The 20871-nt window shown below is 46.5% G+C and overlaps 1 protein-coding gene across 2 annotated transcripts in view; it reads left to right on the forward strand.

The window, feature by feature from the left end:
- The first annotated feature begins 10929 nt into the window (after nucleotides 1-10929).
- The window catches only part of RDM1 (RAD52 motif containing 1), a 43128-nt gene continuing 33186 nt past the window's right edge, over nucleotides 10930-20871 (forward strand). For both annotated transcript variants that reach the window (XM_068262248.1, XM_068262249.1), the window contains exons 1-2: nucleotides 10930-11051; nucleotides 19791-19970. In XM_068262248.1, the coding sequence (XP_068118349.1) occupies nucleotides 10953-11051; nucleotides 19791-19970 (279 nt within the window). In that variant the 5' untranslated portion in view covers nucleotides 10930-10952. The remainder of the gene's footprint in view (nucleotides 11052-19790; nucleotides 19971-20871) is intronic.

The following is a 20871-nucleotide window of genomic DNA, read 5'->3' on the forward strand; positions in this document are numbered from 1 at the left end:
TTCACGTCATTTCTTTTTCCTAATGACTGTTTTAGAGTGTGTGGATCATAGCTTTTTCATTTGCTAATAACTACAGTATCATAAATCACCTTCAGCCTCTCCATGTCTCTGTGCATTAGATGGTAGGATGAAGAAGCTGTCTACAGCTTAGCTCTATCTAGAGGCCAGCGGAAACAATAGTTCAGTTTCAAAAAATTCCATAATGGCCACCGTCTGCAACAAGTCCCCAGCAGCTGCAGACAAGGTGCAGGTGCCAGGGGTTATCAGGCCGACAGGTATTTAGGATAGAGCACTGTATTAGTACAGTTGTCCTTCCATCTACCTTCAGAACTTACAGGAACACTGCAGTGAAAATGTTGACTTTCTGCTACCTGTAAATGTATTCATCTAGCTGAAGCAGAAAATCTTCAGTATCATTTGTGGGGGAAAAAAGCTGCACCTATATCTACGTTTTGACTGTCCTCTCATTTTTCAGCAGGGCTTATTGATAGATTACCTTGATGAGTCCCAAGTAACAAGTTATTACAACCTTTAATAACTTAAAGAGCAGGTTACAGAGCAGCAGCTGTAAGCTGAGGAGTATTGGCATAGGCCAGGACTTTCCAACCCTGTCCTCAAGTACCACCAAACCCTGTCCTCAAACCACAAACATTCACAGGGGAGGTAACAGGTGTCTCAGTAGAGATTAGCTACCTCTGTGGATTTCCACCAGGGTTGTAAAGTCTGTACAAAAATCATCCGACTCCTCCATTTATGAAACCTCCAACTCCAGGGACCTAAAATTGCTCTTACTCCTCGACTCCGACTCCACAGCCCTGATTTACTCAAAACATGCACTGTTTGTGATACCTCGAGGACAGGGGATTAGGCTTGTCATTTGGAAGGAGTTTGGAGATCCCTGTTGCAGCTGCAGCCCTGCTGACAATTGCGAATGAGTCGGGTTCTTGAAAAGCGGTAACAGAGAAATTGCACCTGCTGAATGACCCATAAGTCACATTGCTAGGCAGAAGGAAATCCATATGACTGGATAGTTATTCATTTAGGAAGGGCTCATTGTGAGAGAACATGCACTGCGGTTTTGTATCTTTTTTTGTTTTGTGATACCTCAACCAGATTCTAGCACTGCATTTCTACAGCCACAGACCTTGGCAGCCGTTGCATCCATACTGATTCGTGAATGGCTGCTATCTACATTGAATGTGCCCCATTGAAACTTGCATGTTTGTGACATCACCTGCCCAGCTTATGGAGGCTCCTGAGATGTCTGCTCCCACTCTGAAACATTTTGTTTTTGTATGGGTCAGTCCATGCCTAGAAGAAAGTCTGTACAGTAATCATGCTTATTCTAATTTACTAACGTCAAACATGTATTTAGCCCCAGTCATCTGTGTTGCAATGCCCTGCCCCTCTTTGTCTCATTATCCAATGGGCCAGTGCTTGGTCAAGTAAGAAGGAAGAGGGAGGGGAGGGTGGTGCGGGTGAAAGGGGGCGTGTCTTACACAAGGCTATCTGATATGCAGACACTGCAGGAAATTGGGTTCAAACTGGCACACCCTTGTCCTGGGGAATTAATTGTGGCCTCTGGAGTAGCTGTACAGAACACCAGGGGTGCAAGGACGCCGAACACTGCATTGTCTGGATGTATAAAGAATGTAGACGGATTCATTAAAAATATAAATATATAATTTTATAAATCTTTGACAGAACTAAAGTATTCAAATGAAATGGCTTTGTTAAAATATATATATTTGATCAGGGAATTAAGTGATTTTGATTCTATAAATGGGCATGGAGTAGTAATGCAGTTCTGTACATTAAAGAGCACATTTGCAGATTCCTAAAGGCTTGCATGCATGTTGTATGCAGCTTGGCACTTGAATAATCCAAGTCAGCAGGGAGTGCATGTGATTGTCCCAATTCCCAACTGCACACAATTTGCAAGCTAGCATCTCGATGGTACCCTGGGAGGAGAGGCAGATTGGTGCTCTGAGTACTTAATCTTCAGGAGAGGGAAATGGAAGCAATCATCCCTTTGACCACCTGTGGCATAGCATTTGCCAGATCTCATTGGCCCCATGAGGATGTTGGCACAAAATCTGTTCCCTGATTAGTTAATTCTCATGCATAACAGCAATTCTTCACCCAAACAAGGTCTTGCAGGGAAATTAGTTTTGCATACATCTTGAAAGCTCAGTGCCATTTTATTAAAGAGGAACTTCAGCCTAAACAAACATTGTCATTGAAGAGGAACTTTAGCCTAAACACACATACTGTGATTAAGTTACCTTAGTTATGTTAATTAAAATAGATAGGTAATATAATCTCTTACCCACGCTGTTTTAAAAGAACAGGCAAATGTTTGATTTCATGAGGGCAGCCATCTTTTTGGTTGAAAGATGGGTGAATGGGAGCATGAGACACAGTTCCAACTGTCCTGTGTCCTGAGTACCTCTCCCAGTTGCTAGGCAACGAGAACATCAGCATCAGGAATCCCATCATGCTTTGCACAGTATCAGTGGAAAAATGTCCAGGCAGTTTTCTTTAAAGGGACGGAGCTCAGCTTCTGTGCAGCTAAAATTGAGGCTTCGATATGAAAAGCCAAGAATTGATGCTGTGAAACTGTTAAAGAAACACCAAACCTTTTCAGTGCTGCTGAGTAGATTTTTTTGGTCTGGAGGATCACTTTAAATAAAAACAAAAGAAACTGAGGCCCTGATTTAAAAAAAAAAAATCCATGAGAATCCCCACTGGGAATAGGTTAAGGGATCCGGCAAGTTGCCGAAAGTGGTGCTAATTAGCATTTTTGTCACTTCATTCACAATTCACTTAAAAGCAGGTCAACCTGAGTTAAAGTGGGATGAAATTCTATATACAATTTAAAAAAAAAGGCATCCTCATGATAAAGGTACTGTACCTGTAACACCATTTCCTGAGTCCTCAGCCTTGCACCATGGTAAATATTTTCTTTATATTGATCTTGGGTGAACAACCATATTAGGAAGGCCAGTGAGGCTGCAGAGTTCCCCAATTCTACCCTTCCAGTTTTGTTTCTTCTCCCCAGCATGGTACTGGAACGTATTCTGTATGTTCCAGTGAAAACAGCAGAAAAGTCACATATAAAGACCGACGCAAAAAAATCGATTATCATAATCTGCATCGGTCACTAAGGGACCACAGGTTCAAACTGGTACATATTCCTGATTGAGTGTGCAGTTATCATTTATTGGGGGTTGATGGGTGGTGAATTCACAGCCTTCAGCCTCCTGTGGAAAAGGGAGCTAAGTGAGGCCCTTAGGTGTGGCAATTTTTAAAAAGAAAAAGTACTTGGAGCCTATCTGACCTGGCCCATAATCTGCAATATTTGGTGTCTATAAGCCACTCTTCTGAAAAACAGACCTTTGATCAGTTGCTAGAAGCCAGTTAACTTTTTCTACACTATTACTCTTTTTGAGTTTGCAGCAGTGTGGTTGTCACTACTAGAAAATGGGGTTTTATTTTATTTTTTAAGCTGTTTTAAATATCGAGAGCTTTTTTTCATAAGGTTTGGGGATGTAGCGCTTATAAATTAAAATAAAAATAAAATATGTATACTTGAGTCTGTACATGAGACAGTTTTTCATATCTTCATGCATAAAGAACATTGGAGCTTTAAGGCAAAACTTTTTTTTTTCTCTCCTGTATAAAACGCATACGAAAGTGTGAAATATGTGATGTACAATTGGACCTAAATTGAGTTCCTTTTTTTTTTTTTTCTTTTGTTTTCTAACCATGTTGTAATTTGTCTGAAATGCTCTATATTAAAAGAGTTCTGTATTGAAAGAACAGGTGTTTTGAATTATTTCTATACTGATCATTGGCTTTTATTACTGTTTTATTTTAGTCTGACGTTGACATTCCTGATAGTTCTGGATATCTCAGCTAGTTATAAAGAAGTGAGTTTGATTTCTCTGCTCCTTGTGCATGGAGAATGTTATTTATTGTATTTATAAAGCGCCAACATAGTACGCAGCTCTGGACATTAATTTAGGTTACAGACAATATTTAGGGGTGACAAACAGCAATATGACAATACAGGAATACAGTATGAGTACAAGGTAATGCTTAGTCAGTCACTGGAGGGGAGTTATGCACTTTAACCTCCCTGGCATTCTGATTATTTCCAGGTTTAGGGTGTGAGGGCTGGTGCACACCGAGCGGCTTTTTCCGCGTTTTCAGATCCGCTTGCGGCTGCGGATCTGCTTGGTCAATGTATCTCAATGGGGTGGTGCACACCAGAGCGGCAGGCGTTTTGCAGAAACGAAAAATGCCTGGGTGAGGCATTTTTTGGATTTCGGATGCGTTTCTGCCCCAATGTTAAGTATAGGAAAAACGCAAACTGCTCTGAAAAACGCCTGTTCAGAGCGGTTTTGCAGGCGTTTTTGTTACAGAAGCTGTTCAGTAACAGCTTTACTGTAACAATATATGAAATCTACTATACTGAAAACCGCAGCAGCAATCCGCAAAACGCTAGCAAAACGCCTCATAAAAATAAAAGAGCGTTTAAAAATCTGCTAGCGTTTTGCGGATCTGCTAGCGGGTTTTGGTGTGCACCAGCCCTAAAAGCCATGCATTTTTTTTCACAAGCTTTTAGACCCATAAATCAAGAACAAAAACATACCACAGAGGGCAGCTCCTGCACATAACTCGCTCAGTCACGGGATTACCGCTCTGAGCTGCGGATTTCCATCCTGAGACTGACTCGGGATTACTGCTGAGGTTAAATGGTCCCAAATTATTGCAACATATTTCAAATATTCTGATCACGTGGTCCATTTCTGCTCTTAAATGAAACCTGAGTTCAAAGTTAACGCATTTATACTTGCCCGGGGCTTCCTTCAACTCTCTTTAGGCCATTGTCTCCCTCCCGGCCTACTTTTGTCAGCTGGCTGGCCCCTTCTCCTCTTCCAGTCTCAGCGAGTCTGCATGCTCCTGTTACCGGGAGCACTCTGCACCTGCGCAGCACAAGTGAGTCGACCAGAGCAAGGCCGGCCAGCGGGCAATCTGAGCAGGCAGCGAGGGAGCTCACAGCCTAAGGCTCAACACACACCATACAATCATAGTTGTACAGATTTACCAAATCTATGTAGTATAAGGGCCAACAGATTGAAAATACCTTGAATGATTAATTGGATAAGCTCTTATACTACATGAAAGTGGTAAGATTGAACAGCCAAGATTGTATGGTGTGTGTTGAGCTTCCAAGGTGCTGAAGGTAGCCCAAGGTAAGTATATACATTTTAACTTGGGTTTCCTTTAAGAGCAAAAATGAGATCATGTGTTTAGATAATAATTTAATGAAGTATATTGCAGTAAGTAGGCAAATGCAGGTTATCATGCAGTTTGCAGCATAATAGTTTAAACTGTGATTACCTCCCTCCACGCTCACAAGATGCAGTCATTCAGATTAGGCCAGGGATGCATCTATACTTTGTGGTATAGTCTATCTTCTCATAAACTCTACGCAGATTATTTCTGTATCTGGATGGCTTTTCTGGTCATCTGTGTCAGTTGACCAGCTGCATTGCATGGGCAAATTGTTAGCACCATAGAGGAATCTATGCAGTGAGGTCTCTATCCAGTACAGCAGCAATGGCCTCTTGGCAAGTCTATGCAAGCTGCTCGCATTTCAGCATAACAGGAATAAGGGTGTGACACAGCTTGACTTTATTAGAGAAGTTACTAAATGGGCACCACACAAAAAAACACATCAGCATTCAACACTGCTGAACTACATTACAGTAAACCTCATTATAGTAAAGTGATATGGTAAAACTTCAGGTATAATAGAAATTGAGTGTCCAGGACCGGGCCAAGCGCTATAAGTATATGGGAGTAACACCTAGTATAGTCAACTCGGTTATAATATACAGTTATACTGAGTGGTTTTTGGCCCTTGCGGAATTCTGTATCGGCTATAGTAAAAAGTAGGCAGGCGCATGCTTCATACTTCAGAGACCCATTAAGGGCCCATTCACACTTGAGCGTTTTGACAGCAATAATACCCTATAGGCCCGTTCTCACTTGGGCGATTTGCGTTAATCGCTGGCGATTAACGCAAATTTGTATCCTGCTCCATTTTCAGGCGGTTTTCCGGCGATCGCGTTCAGGTCTATATAAGCGCTAAACGCAAAGGTGAAAAAAAATCACTAAGTATGAATGGTGTTTTTTTGCGTAAATCGCCAGAGCAAAACTTTAGCAAAAACTCTAGTGTTTTGCAAGTGTGACTGGGCCCTTACTGTGGTCAGTGGGCGGCCATCAGCCACTTGTAGCCTGCTTGCTATCTACTACTCTGGGCAGGTGTGAATTATCTGAAAAGCACCAGTCAATGTATAGGCTAAGGCAGTGATGGCTAACCTTGGCACTCCAGCTCTGACAAAACTACAAATCCCATCATGCCTCTGCCTCCCCGAGTTATGCTTGGAGCTGTCAAAGTATTGCAATGCCTCATGGGACTTGTACTTCCACCACAGCTGTAGTGCCAAGGTTAGCCATCACTGGGCTAAGGACTGTAAGTGGTATCTACTGGTGAGACCTATGCTTCCTTTTAGTGATGGTCAGGTCTAGGAGAACTCATGGAGAAGCATGTGATTTGTTTGATCAGCTGATACTGTAGATTCGCAAAGCTCTGATTTGCTGTGGTTACATTCTGCTTTAGCATGTGATCATGACAAGCAAATCAGAGACTTGCATATCTATCACTTGACCAAACTGATGACTTGCTTCTCCATGAGTTCTACTGGACATGACCATCACTACTTCCTGTGTAAGCTGCTGCCTGATTACTGAGGGAATTGCCTGTCATCTGTGACTTGCTTGTGCTTGGCTGCAATTCTACCAAATCATCAAGGCTGCATAGCAAAGTTAATGTGTGTGGTTCCATGATAGCAAAGAACCACATCATGTATGTGCCTAAATGAGTGACTCTTCCTGGTGTTCTTTGGGTGCATTAGAACCTAGGTTCTCAATGTGTGGTACAAGTATCCCAGGGGTACTGCTGATGGTTCCAGAGGGTATTCAGGCTTGATATACTTAAAGGAATCATCAGGCTAAAAATAAAAAATCAACTTTACTCACCTGGGGCTTTCTCCAGCCCCTTGCAGCAAACTGTCCCACGCTGACCTCTCCGCCGCCGTCCCGGGCTTTCCGCACAATGCAGAGGACAACCTCGAGGTCGTCCTTACTGCTCCTGCGTGAAGCGCCGCTGTCAATCTTGGCAACGTTGTCAAGCGCACTGCGCAGGTGCAGATGTACCCTCCCCCCCCCCCCCCCCCCAATAAGCCATGCCTGTTAATCCCTACATCCCCAACCATCCATGCACCACACGCCATACCCATGCCCTCCAACGCATCTGCTGTGGGAGGGAGATCAGTGGCTATAGAAGCTAAGGCAGCCCTATAAACACTGGTGAAGAGAAGGGGAGAGAGTTACTAGTGATACTCCCCTGCTTGCAGTGAGTTTGGGAGGCTAGGCTGCTTTCAGTGGCCTGTCTCAATTACAATTCTACACACCTTGGTGGGCCCAGGGGGTGCAGTCAGTGTCCAACAGTTGAGCGATGAAATACATAGTTTAGAAATAACACAGCTTTTGTTTGTGTATGAGCCTCTGGCATTAACAAACAAACTGGCAGCAAAATCACCTATGTAACTAGTAGAGTGATATAACATAAGAGCAAACACTGGTTGCTATGACAACTCAGTCTTCTTTGTTATGCCATAACTGTGTAGTGCACATTGCTGTTGCTTAACATGGAGAATGATTTTTGTTTCATTCATTAGTAATGCAGCTGCATTTGTCAGCACATACTCACAATTAACCCATAATGAATAGCGTAAGAGTATGTGTAGGAAGAATTTACAGCTATACAGTGCTGTCAATTCGCATTTTCTGTTGTGTGTTTTTATTGTGTTTAATGTGCGTTTTCTGTGCAAACTGCCAGGCCATGACATCACACTGTGGGAGGGGTTAACTTTCAACACAATATCAGCCATACAGATACACCCTGATGATCTATTTAACTACCTAACGACCGTGTCACGCCAATGGGCGAGAACGCGGCGGCAGCCCCAGGACCGCCTAACGCCAATTGGCGTCAGGTCCTGGTGCCGGCTACTGCAGGAGATCTCCTGCTTGGGGAGGAGCGGAGCTCCGCCCTGCCTTCATTGCTGCTCGGGAGACTGTTAGACTGCGTAATTGCCGTCTATTTACACGTACAGCGCTGCAATCGGCAGCAGCTCTGTACTGGGGATAGCCGTGTGACACGGCTGTCTTCTCCATATGCTGGAAAGTGATCGGCTATCATAGGCTGAAGCCTATGACAGACGATTACGCTGATTGGCTGGCGGGGGAGGGAGGGTGCAGGGGAAGAGAAATTTAAAAACCGAAACACTCGTGTGCTGTGTTGTGCGGCCCTGCAGCTTGGCCTTAAAGGACTTCCGAGGCCAAAACTAAGAAAATTACACTGTACCTTTTTTCTAGCCGAATCCACGGAGGACGCCCTGCGCGTCCTCCGCTCCGTTCTGCCGTCAGTGTCGGCCTATTCGTTCCCCCAGGGCAAGCCCCGACCCCACCGAACGGGTCGCATCGATGCCACCCCTAAGATGGCCGCCGCCTTGATCCACGGCTGCGCAGTACGCTTTGCCGCGATTGCGACTGCGCAGCCTTTAGCCCGCCTCCCGCTTCAGGAGGATGCCAGGACCCATACGCGGCGAGAGGCGGGCTAAAGGCTGCGCAGTCGCAATCGCGGCAAAGCGTACTGCGCAGCCGCGGATCAAGGCGGCGGCCATCTTAGGGGTGGGGTCGTTCGGTGGGGTCGGGGCTTGCCCTGGGGGAACGAATAGGCCGACACTGACGGCAGAACGGAGCGGAGGACGCGCAGGGCGTCCTCCGTGGATCTGGCTAAGAAAAAGGTACAGTGTAATTTTCTTAGTTTTGGCCTCGGAAGTCCTTTAAAGCTGCAGTGGCCAATTAAGTAAAATATAGCCTGGTCTTTAGGGGGGTTTAACACTGCGGCTCTCAAGTGGTTAAAGAGGAACTGTCGCAAAAATCTTAACATTTAAAACACATACAGATAAGAAGTACATTTCTCCCAGAGTAAAATGAGCCATAAATTACTTTTCTCCTATGTTGCTGTCACTTACAATAAGAAGTAGAAATCTGTAATTACAGATTTTGGTCTAGCAAGCTCATCTTCTCATAGGTAGGGGGTTTCTCAGGGCATTCTTTATTGTTAAAAGCACTTAGTGAATGGCAGTTGCTCCATCCAACTGCCAAAATAGTGTGCAGTGAGCAGGGAGGCTGGCCAGCATCTTTGTATAAATCTGTTGGTAATGTCACATTTCTACTACCGTGAGTGACAGCAGCATAGGAGAAAAGTCATTTATGGCTCATTTTACTCTGGGAGAAATGTACTTCTTATTTGTATGTGTTTTAAATTTTAAGATATTCGTGACAGTCCCTCTTTAAGAAAAGGTAAAGATTTCTTGTGGGAAAAGGGCCAGGGCGAAATTGGTCTCATAATTTGATCACACATGTTGCAAGATGTTGGGCCGACTTGCTTGATCGGGTGAGCGGCGGTAATGGCGTGCAATTTCAGGACGATCAATGAATGCGACGAAACCCCTCGCAATGTCCCCCCCAATGTTAAATGTGCCCCTCAGTGTCCAGTGCATGATACATTACCTATCTGTGTCCTCCGCCGGCCCCGGGCATACTCCGTTCTCCATACACGCACGCCTCACGTGGTTGCCTAGTAAGGGTGCGCCTATTACATCATAAGTCATACACATGGGCACGTTACTAGGCAACCATGTGGCGCACTTGTATGAAGTGCATCCAGAGCCAGCAGTGACAAGCGGAGGCCGCGGACAGGAAATGTATAACTTGCACTAGGCACCGGGGCCATCATTTAACATTTGGGGGATATCGTAGAAGCGGCAAGGCGGTTGGAAGCGGCGTAAAGGTGGCCATACATCAGGCTACTTGGCAACCAATCGACCATCCAATTCGATTATTATAATCTAATTGGATGAAAATTAGTGCTGCCAAGTGCATGCGACAAATTTTGGTACAAAAATTGGTCGCTTTCTCAATCACGCATGCTGGAAGTTATTGCTCGATTGGGTGCGCGGCGGTAATGGCGTGCAATTTCCCAAAGATTAACGAAACCCACGATGCTGTCCCCCCAATGTAAATATCCCCATGCCCGTAAATGTATACATTACCTCTCCGCGGCCTCCACTGACTTCTGGGATTTTGTCTCTGCATACACGCACGCCCCACGTGGTTTCCTAGTAAGGGCGCACATCTGACATCACACGTGCTCCCTTACTAGGAAACCATGTGGGGCGTACGTGTATGCAGAGACGGAATCCCGAAAGCCAGCGGGGGACAAGCGGAGGCTGCGGAGAGGTAATGAATACATTTACATTAGGGAGGCACAGCATTGGGGCGGATGCGGCACACAAGGCCGATTTCGTATTGATTTCAGCATAATATTGATTGGGAATCGACCTGTGGTGTATGGGCAACTGACAGATCTATCATCAGATTCAATAAGAGAGATTTGTCACTTGGTTGAATCTGCCCATACATCGCTAGATGTATGGGCACCTTTACAGTGCCTATTCATGATCAATTTCAGCATGAAATTGAAAGGAAATCAGCCTGTGGTGTATGGGCAGTCGACAGATCTCTCTCTAATTAGATTCAATTAGAGAGATTTGTCTCTTGGTCAAATCTGCCAATTATCCCTAGATATATGGGTACCTTTGCTTCTTTTATCAACTGCCCAGTGCCCACCAGAAACACGGCTGCCCTTTTCCACGTACTAGCGTGCGACAAAGACAGCGCTCCGCCATTGGCTGATTATGAAAGTGGGCGGAGCCTGTTACAGGCGCCCTCTACGATACTAGCAAATGGAGCCGGAGGTTTTGAGCTTCACCATTCCCATTGAAAGTAATAAGATCGTGTTTGTATGGAACATCACGGCTCAGCTCTCGGAGGGAGAGATATACGTGAGTCAGCAGAACAGTGAGCAAAGCTCCCGTCTCCCCCCACCAGATACTGTACGAGCAGCACTGTCTTGCTGGGGGCGCGTTCATGTGCGAGCAGCACTCTGGCTGCTGGGGGCGCGCTCATGTGTGTAGTACGGTACTGCCAGGCTGAAGGTGAGCTCACCTAAGTGCAGCACTGCCTGGCTGGGGGCGCGCAGGTGTTATAGAGCGCACTTATGTGCGTACAGCAGGGTTGCGCGATACGGGGGGGGGGGGAGTTTTGTAAGACATAACTTAACTTGGGAGGTACTGTCTCTCTCAATGGTGCTCATGGAGTGCCGTGTAAAATGCTTCTCACCCAACTGTTCTGTATCATAGGAGTTCAAAAAGATCTGTTGCTATGTGGGAGTGGTGGTGGTGCACCTATACATAAAGTAAGGTATAATAGTCTGGTCAGTGTGCTGTGGATTGATTAATCTCTAGCAGGTGTGATCAAAGTGACTGAAGCTGCTTTTGATATCAATTAGTTTGTGGATTAGGAAAGGGAATGCTGCTGTTCTTGTAACACCTGAGTGAAGGTGTTATTGTACCTTTGCTAGAAGTCAACTTTGCCATGTATCTACGAAACCAGTGTGTTTTAGAAGGTCCACATGAAGGCTCACAACAATGCTTTCTTGGAATAAATGTAAAAAATATTTTTTGAGGTACATTTCCGTTAGCCGGGCGCAACCGCTAGGTGGCGCTAATTACTATTCCCCCTCCAGGCCGCCATGGATAGTAGGGAAAGATAGCCATCTCTGAGGTGGCGCTAATTACTATTCCCCCTCCAGGCCGCCATGGATAGTAGGGAAAGATAGCCATCTCTGAGGTGGCGCTAATTACTATTCCCCCTCCAGGCCGCCATGGATAGTAGGGAAAGATAGCCATCTCTGAGGTGGCGCTAATTACTATTCCCCCTCCAGGCCGCCATGGATAGTAGGGAAAGATAGCCATCTCTGAGGTGGCGCTAATTACTATTCCCCCTCCAGGCCGCCATGGATAGTAGGGAAAGATAGCCATCTCTGAGGTGGCGCTAATTACTATTCCCCCTCCAGGCCGCCATGGATAGTAGGGAAAGATAGCCATCTCTTAGGTGGCGCTAATTACTATTCCCCCTCCAGGCCGCTATGGATAGTAGGGAAAGATAGCCATCTCTGAGGTGGCGCTAATTACTATTCCCCCTCCAGGCCGCCCTGGATAGTAGGGAAAGATAGCCATCTCTGAGGTGGCGCTAATTACTATTCCCCCTCCAGGCTGCCCTGGATAGTAGGGAAAGATAGCCATCTCTGAGGTGGCGCTAATTACTATTCCCCCTCCAGGCCGCCATGGATAGTAGGGAAAGATAGCCATCTCTGAGGTGGCGCTAATTACTATTCCCCCTCCAGGCTGCCCTGGATAGTAGGGAAAGATAGCCATCTCTGAGGTGGCGCTAATTACTATTCCCCCTCCAGGCCGCCATGGATAGTAGGGAAAGATAGCCATCTCTTAGGTGGCGCTAATTACTATTCCCCCTCCAGGCCGCTATGGATAGTAGGGAAAGATAGCCATCTCTGAGGTGGCGCTAATTACTATTCCCCCTCCAGGCCGCCCTGGATAGTAGGGAAAGATAGCCATCTCTGAGGTGGCGCTAATTACTATTCCCCCTCCAGGCCGCCCTGGATAGTAGGGAAAGATAGCCATCTCTGAGGTGGCGCTAATTGCTATTCCCCCTCCAGGCCGCCATGGATAGTAGGGAAAGATAGCCATCTCTGAGGTAGCGCTAATTACTATTCCCCCTCCAGGCCGCCCTGGATAGTAGGGAAAGATAGCCATCTCTGAGGTGGCGCTAATTACTATTCCCCCTCCAGGCCGCTATGGATAGTAGGAAAAGATAGCGATTGCTGAGGTAGCGTTAATTACAATTCCCCCCCCCCCTACAGGCCGCCATGGATAGTAGGGAAAGATGTAACTCCAGCTGCCAGCGTGCATCTTTCCCTACTATCCATGGTGGCCTGGAGGGGGAATAGTAATTAATGCCACCTAGCGTTTGCACCCGGCTAACAGAAAAGTACCTTTTTTTTTTTTTTTTTTACTTATCGGGTGCTTCCTCCAGCCTCATAAGCATGGATGCGTACTTCGCCATCCTCCCGCGTGTCTCCGTTAAGCTGCAATCAGCTCCAGTATTTGGCTTAGTGACGTCAGAAGACCCCGGCTGAAGTCACTGAGTCAGTCTGAGCCGGATACCACAGCTGATTGCTGCTTAACAGGGGCACGCGGGAAGATGGCGAGGGACGCATCCATGCTTATGGGACTGGAGGAAGCCCTCCAATCAGTGGGGAGGGAAGGGACGCGGGTGGGGACTATGCAGGAGGCGGCGGGAGCAGCAGACTGACATTACAGAGGTAAACACAGCCCGCACAGCGCGGCTGTGATTCATGGGGGATAGCAGAGCACAGGGGGGGCTTAGGGGGGATCTGGATAGCCACAGAGGCTGGGCAGTATAGGCAGACCCAGCCTCTGTATGCGGATAGCATTGTCAGAACCCCACCTCAGGTTCTCTTTAAAGAGACACTGAAGCAGAATAAAAATTATGATATAATTTGTATGTGTAGTACAGCTAAGAAATAGAACATTAGGAGCAGAGACATAAGCCTAATATTGTTTTCAGTACAGGAAGAGTTGAGAAACTCCAGTTGTTATCTATGCAAAAGAGTCATTGAGCTCCATGACTTTCAAAGTCGCAGAGAGTTCTGTCTTCTGAAGCTTATCTCAACTGTCAGTCATTGTATTTTCTTTTTCTCTGCAGAGTAGGGTTCAAAAGTTCCCAGCCTGCTCTGTAAATCATTTAGAATGCTGAGTAGTGTGTAAACTGAAAATATTAGAGAATGAAGCAATGCGAGATATGAGAACATTTTCTTTGTTACTAATGTTCTAGTAATTATCCGTACTGCACAACCAATTCATTATATCCATAATTTATTTTTGTTGCTCCAGTGTCTTTAAAGAGACTCTGTAACAACAAAAACCTCCCCTGGGGGGTACTCACCTCGGGTGGGGGAAGCCTCCGGATCCTAATGAGGCTTCCCACGCCGTCCTCTGTCCCACGGGGGTCTCGCCGCAGCCCTCCGAACAGCCGGCGACTGTGCCGACTGTCAGTTCAATATTTACCTTTGCTGGCTCCAGCGGGGGCGCTGTGGCGACTTTCGGCACAGAAATAGACGGAAATACCCGATCTCCGTCGGGTCCGCTCTACTGCGCAGGCGCCGGAAACTTGCGCCTGCGCAGTAGAGCAGACCCGACGGCGATCGGGTATTTCCGCCTACTTCGGCGCCGAGAGTCATCAGAGCGCCTGCGCAGGAGCCAGGAAGGTAAATAATGACGTCACCGCTGCCCGGACTGCACGGAGGGCTACAGCGAGACCCCCGAGGGACGCAGAACGGCGTGGGAAGCCTCATTAGGATCCTGAGGCTTCCCCCACCCGAGGTGAGTACCCCCCAGGGGCCGTTTTGGCGTTACAGTTCCTCTTTAAGTTTTAGAACCTAGCCCAGCCAAAACTCTGTTTTGACTTTGGACATAGTTTGAATGGACTTGAACATTTAAAGAACTTTGCTCAGCACCATGCAATGGAGTGGGTAGAGGTTAAAGCAGGCAAGATATTTACACTCAATGAAAAGGAGACCCTCAGTGAGTGTAGGTGCACACATAACGTAACATGAAAGGCTGCGTTTCATGCCATGATTAATTTTGTTGTGTGCGTTGTGAATGCTTATGAGTCTGGGGAGAAACACACGTTTTTCAAGCATTTTGCGTGTGTTTTAATGCGTTTGCGGTTCGCATATACTAAACGCATATGTGTTTTTCATGCATTTTTTTTGTTGTTTTATGCAAATCACCAGGAAGACAACCGGAAGCGGAAATGCATCAGAAAACTATTTTTTTTTACAAAAACACTGACTTTCATTATGTGCGTTTTTGATACGTTTTTTCAGATTATTCAACAAAATCCAGAATTTTTGAAAACTCATGCATTGAAAACGCCTATGCGTTTTTTCCTGCAGCCCATAGACTTCCATTAGTGGCAAAAACGCAGCGTTTTCCGCAACGCTACCGTTTTTCTAAGTGTGCACCTAGCCTAAACCACGCGGTTGTCATCACATTGGGCTCTATTCACAAAACTTCTCAAACATGACTTATCACCTATTTGATAAAAATAGCCTTTCAGCACATTTACAAGCAAAATAATCACTCAGGCCTGGTGCACACCAAAAACCGCTAGCAGATCCGCAAAACGCTAGCGGTTTTTGAAACGCTTTTTCTTATTTTTATGAAGCATTTCACCTAGCGTTTTGCGTTTTTTTTTTGTGTAGTAGATTTCATATATTGTTACAGTAAAGCTGTTACTGAACAGCTTCTGTAACAAAAACGCCTGGCAAACCGCTCGGAACTGGCGTTTTTCAGAGCGGTTTGCGTTTTTCCTATACCTTACATTGGAGGCAGAAACGCCTCCGCAATCCAAAAAATGCCTCACCTCGGGAGTATGTGTTTCAGCAAAACACCTCCCGCTCTGGTGTGACCCACCCCATTGAAATACATTACCCTAGCGTATCCGCAGCCGCAAGCGGCTGCAAAAAGGCGAGAATGCCCGCTCGGTTTGCACCAGCCCTCAAAGTAAGTTGTTCCTGATTAACTCGATTTCAATATGACTTATTTCTTACCTTAATTATATTATATTTTTGCTCTTTGGGAGCTTAAAAAGTAACATAGATAAGGTAAAAACAGAGGAAAACTGGTGAAAAAGCAGTGTGAATCATGCCCTTTGTCCAGGTTGGTCGGAGATGCAGTGTTAGCTAGGGTAACGCCCCATTCACATTTGGGCGCTTTGCAAACGTGATTCGCACTTTGCTGCTCGCCTGCGATCAGCCAAGTGATGCACAAGTAATCATATGGGATTACAATTACTGCAGTGATTGCAGCGCGATTATCGCCAATTGCAAATGTGCTCCATGCAGCATTTTCTTGGCAATTGCATTGCAGTTCTCATTCACTGGAATAAGAACCGCTAAATGCAATCGTCCAAAAAAATTCATGGAATAGCACAGCGCAAAATTGCAATCGTCTAGCAAATGGGAATGAGAATTGCTAAATGCAATTACCGTGAAGTGGCACAATGCAAAGTCGCAATCACTAGGTGATTGTGATTTGGCAAACCTGAGTGTGAACAGGGCCTTAGGGAGGGGTAAATTAAAACCTAACTCCTGTCAATGTGTGATCTGAGCACTACCCGGCTGGGACATGTAATCCCTTTAATGGACTATGACTCCCATGAATTGCTGCAGCTGGGGACATTGGACATCACAGCGGCATAATCTGCAGCTGGGACAGAGAAGAGAATGGGTTTACAAGCACTCATAGTTTACAAACGTGTTTGACATATTTTTTTACCCCCGGATAGGGCTGAACGATTTTCAGTTTTTAAACCGAAATTGTGATCAGCAGTAAGGCCCAGTGCACACTGAGCGGTTTTAGCAGCGATCTGCCAGCCGCGTCCGCCAGTGAAACCGCTTGGCTAATGTATTTCAATGGGATGGCGCACACCAGCGGTTTGAGGTTTTTTCCAAACCGCAAACGTGCCTCCTGCTGCACGTTTGTGGTTTTCAGAAGCGTTTCTGCCTCAATGTAATGTATAGGAAAAACGCAAACCGCTGTGGAAAACGCAACATCAGAGCGGTTTTCCAGGCGGTTTTGTTACAGTTGCTGTTCAGTAACAGCTTTACTGTAACAATATTTGTAATCTGCTACACAAAAACGTTCCCAAAAACGCTAGGCATGTTTAGAAAACGTCTCTAAACATGCCTAGAATCGCTCTGAAATCTGCTCCCAAAACCGCTAGCGTTTTGACGATCTGCTAGCGGTTTTGGTGTGCACTGGGCCTAAGACGATCTTGGGATCGTCAAGCTGGGCAGTTTTCCGCGCTGCCGCTGATATCTTCTCTGCTCCCTCTCACAGCCCCGTTCGCCAGAAAATCCGTGGCGCCGCATTGCCGCGCTCAAGCAGATGGGAGAAGATCCAGGCCTGAGAGAGGAGAGCAGCGCTCCTGGCCACTTGATGCTGCGCCGCTGGTCATGTGATGCGCTGATCACGTGATGCCGCCGAGGATCCTTTGCAGCTCTCCGTGCATACTCAAAGCGCTGGGAGGAGAGAGAGCATTCCGCAAGAAGAAATGTGCAGAGCGCCGTCATCTTCTTCACTCCCAACCGAGCTGCTAATCACCCTGGGGGCCAAAGGAGTCACACGCTCCTCCAGGGTAGCAGAGTCTGCCAATCACGCACCAACTGCTGGGGGTCCTGTGCTGAAAGAGGAGGTCAGTACAGGGGACAGGTGTGTCATGTGAGCGGGGTGGGGGGGCCTTGGAAGAGTCATGCTGGGAGACAGGTGTGTCATGTGCTTGGGGGGGGGGGGGGAATCATGCTGGGGGACAGGTGTGTCACATGGGGGGAAGAGTCGTGTATGGGGACAGGTGTCATGTTTTGGGGGGTGGGGGAGTTGTGCTGGGGGGAATCATGCTGGGGGTCAGTTGTGCCATGTGCGAGGGAAGAGGGGGGTGGTCGTGCTGGGGGAAAGTGTGTTGTGCTGTGGAACAGGTGTGCCACATGGTGGGGGGGAAGAGTCGTGTATGGGAACAGGTGTGTCATGTGTTGGTGGGGGTGTTCGTGCTGATGGGGACTTGTGCTGGGGTACAGGTGTGTCATGTGCTGGGGGGAATCATGCTGGGGGTCAGTTGTGCTATGTGCGGGGGAAGTCGTGTATGGGGACAGGTGTCATGTTTTGGGGGGTGGGGGAGTTGTGCTGGGGTACAGGTGTGTCATGTGCTGGGGGGAATCATGCTGGGGGTCAGTTGTGCCACGTGCGAGGGAAAAGGGGGGGGATCGTGCTGGGGGAAAGTGTGTTGTGCTGTGGAACAGGTGTGCCATATGGTGGGGGGGGGGGGGAAGAGTCGTGTATGGGAACAGGTGTGTCATGTGTTGGGGGGTGTTCGTGCTGATGGGGACTTGTGCTGGGAGACAGGTGTGTCATGTGCTGGGGCAATCATGCAGGGGGACAGGTGTGTCATATACGGGGTGGTTGTGCTGGAGGAGAAGTGTGTTGTGCTGGGGGACAGCACGGCAATGCGGCGAGGCGGATCGGGACTTTCTTGAGAGGACCCGGGAGCCAGAGAAGGTACCGGCAGCGGTGAGGAGGAGACTATCTATCTATCTCTGCAGCACCTATACTGACTAACGTGGTGCACTTATAGCTGGCCTACCTATACTGGGTCACCTATAGCTAGCTACCATTACTGGGGCAGCTAAAGCTGGCTAAACTGTACTGAGGGCACCGAAACTGGGGCTACTCGTACTCACCATCAACGTGCTAATCCATTGTGTATAAAAAATCGTGAATCAAATCGAAATCGCAATTTCTGACAGAAATCGTGCAATTCAATCTTTACCTAAAATTGTTCAGGCCTACCCCCGGAGCATCCCAGGTACTCTGTTACTTTTAATGTTTTCTTCGGCACAGCAAATGTTTCCTGCTGGTTGATTCAAGATCTTTGACATCAGTAGTGGCAAGAGCTGCTTCTATTTCTTGTAATGAAATTCTGGCGCTATTGGAGATTTTGTGTTTTCTCAGGTTGAGCCATTTTGGGATGACCTCGCCTGGGAAAATTGGAATTCACTTGTCTGTGATCCTGTAATTATTGATTTCCAATTGTTTGGGGATCTTTTCAGATCTCTCCCCAGACTCCTAACCATTCACAACCATGTTCTGAAGGGCCTTCAGGAGCTGTTTTGATATAAACTTGTTGACACCATGCACTTAAATTGCAGTGTAATGTGCTGCCCCCTTGTGTTCCCATGACTGTGCTACACACCCCAAAGCTACACTTTCAAACAAAGCCTGAGCACAAATGAAAGGTATTTGAGCAGCGCCATGTGGGGGAAAAGGGGGGGGGGGGGGGGTGACGGAGCGTTGCATCCTTTCTGATTTGATTTCCGATATGCATGTATTTGGCCGATTGTGCTGTCGACGCAATAATAGAAATTATGGTTCGTCGTTGCTATGTGATTACATTTTTCTCCAAATGCAAATATTGTCCCCGCTGTTTTTATCCAACTATTACATTTGGCTTAACTCAATAGGAGCACACAAAAAAAAATCATGCTAAATGTGGTGCTTTTGCAGTTTTCTTTGTTTCCATTGTTTTATTAAATTTTTTTCCTAGTGAAACAAAAACCGCATTCACACTATCAAATATAAAAATCACACGGTAATGCAGGGAAAATCGCTTTTGCAGTGAAGAAAGGCTCATTCTAGCTCCATCACTCAAGGAAGGGTTAACATGAAATGGGGCCCTAGGGAAGACACTAAATTTAGCTCCTTCTGTGGGCCACCTGGCCTTTGATAAGGTAAGATGAGTAATGGTGGTCAGAGAAGGTATCAGAGTGGCCACTGGGTACCCATCAGGCCCTAGGCATGGATACCCATCAGGCCTTGTGAATGACCCAGCTCTGCCACTGCTGAGGATAAACACATAGCAGTTTCCAGCTTTGATAGTTCAGGCTGTGGCCGATTCCCGCGGGTCTAACAGGTTCCCCTTGAGGGGTTATTCTGGCTGTATGAGGCATGCTTTAGATGTGCATTATGTATTGCTTGTTAGTTATTATTGTTCTGACTTGTGACTCCACAATTTCTTCTCTTCAGTTCTCATTGCTGAAGGTGTTCTCTCAGTTTGGACCTCTGTACTCTCTGAAGCTTTTGCCCAATGCTGGTGTTGCTGAGCCTGGTTATTACGCAGTCCTTAAATATTTCTCATCACGGAGTGCCAAGAAAGCTCATGCAGCATGTGACAGGAAGTCTTTGTTCCAGGACTCTCCGCTAAAGGTAACTGCTGGATATTATTATTGTTAGGGCATCGCACCACCTGCTAAATTATGGGAAAAGGTTTTTTTTAACGCTTTGGCTAGCATTTCGCTAGCTAAGCGTATGTCCAAAGTTGCTTCGGTCCCCCCCATGCCCGCCGATCGCCGCCGGCTATACGTACCTCGCCACGATCCCACGAAAAGCGCAGTTTCCCGATCGGCTTCCGGCGTTGCTATGGCGACGATCGGAGATGACGTCATCCGCAATCCCGATCGCCGTCATCGCGAAGCCTGGAGCCGATTGGGCGGCTGCGCCCCGGCGTAGGAACCCTGGGTGGTACGTATACCGGAAGTTATTGCGGGGGACCGGAGCAACTTTGAGCATTCTGGTGAACAGCTAGCCAAAGCGTATAGCAACATTTAAAAAAAAAAAAAAAAAAATCGTCCTGGGGCCATGTGATCCTCCGCGGCAGCTATCCCGTGTGTTACCGCTAAGGAGGTTAAAGAGACACTGAAGCGAAATAAAATTATGATATAATGAATTAGTTGTGTAGTACACAATTACTAGAACATTAGAAGCAAAGAAAATATTCTCATATTTTTATTTTCAGTTATATAGTGTTTTTTTTATAACATTGCATCATTCTGTAGTATTTGCAGTTTATACACTACTCAGCATTCTAAATGATTTTACAGAGCAGCCCGGCGAACTTTTGACCTGTCCTTTGGCAGAGAAAAAGAAAATCGAGTGACTGACAGTTGAGATAACAAGCTTCAGAAGACTGAGCTCTCTGTGACTTTGAAAGTCTTAGAGCTCAATGGCTCTTTTGCATAGATAACTGGAGTTTCTTAACTCTTCCTGTACTGGAAACAATATTAGACTTCTGTCTCTGCTCCTAATGTTTTATTTCTTAGCTGTACTA

Source organism: Hyperolius riggenbachi, chromosome 12 (genome assembly GCF_040937935.1).
Source record: "Hyperolius riggenbachi isolate aHypRig1 chromosome 12, aHypRig1.pri, whole genome shotgun sequence".
In the NCBI taxonomy this organism is placed as follows: domain Eukaryota; kingdom Metazoa; phylum Chordata; class Amphibia; order Anura; family Hyperoliidae; genus Hyperolius; species Hyperolius riggenbachi.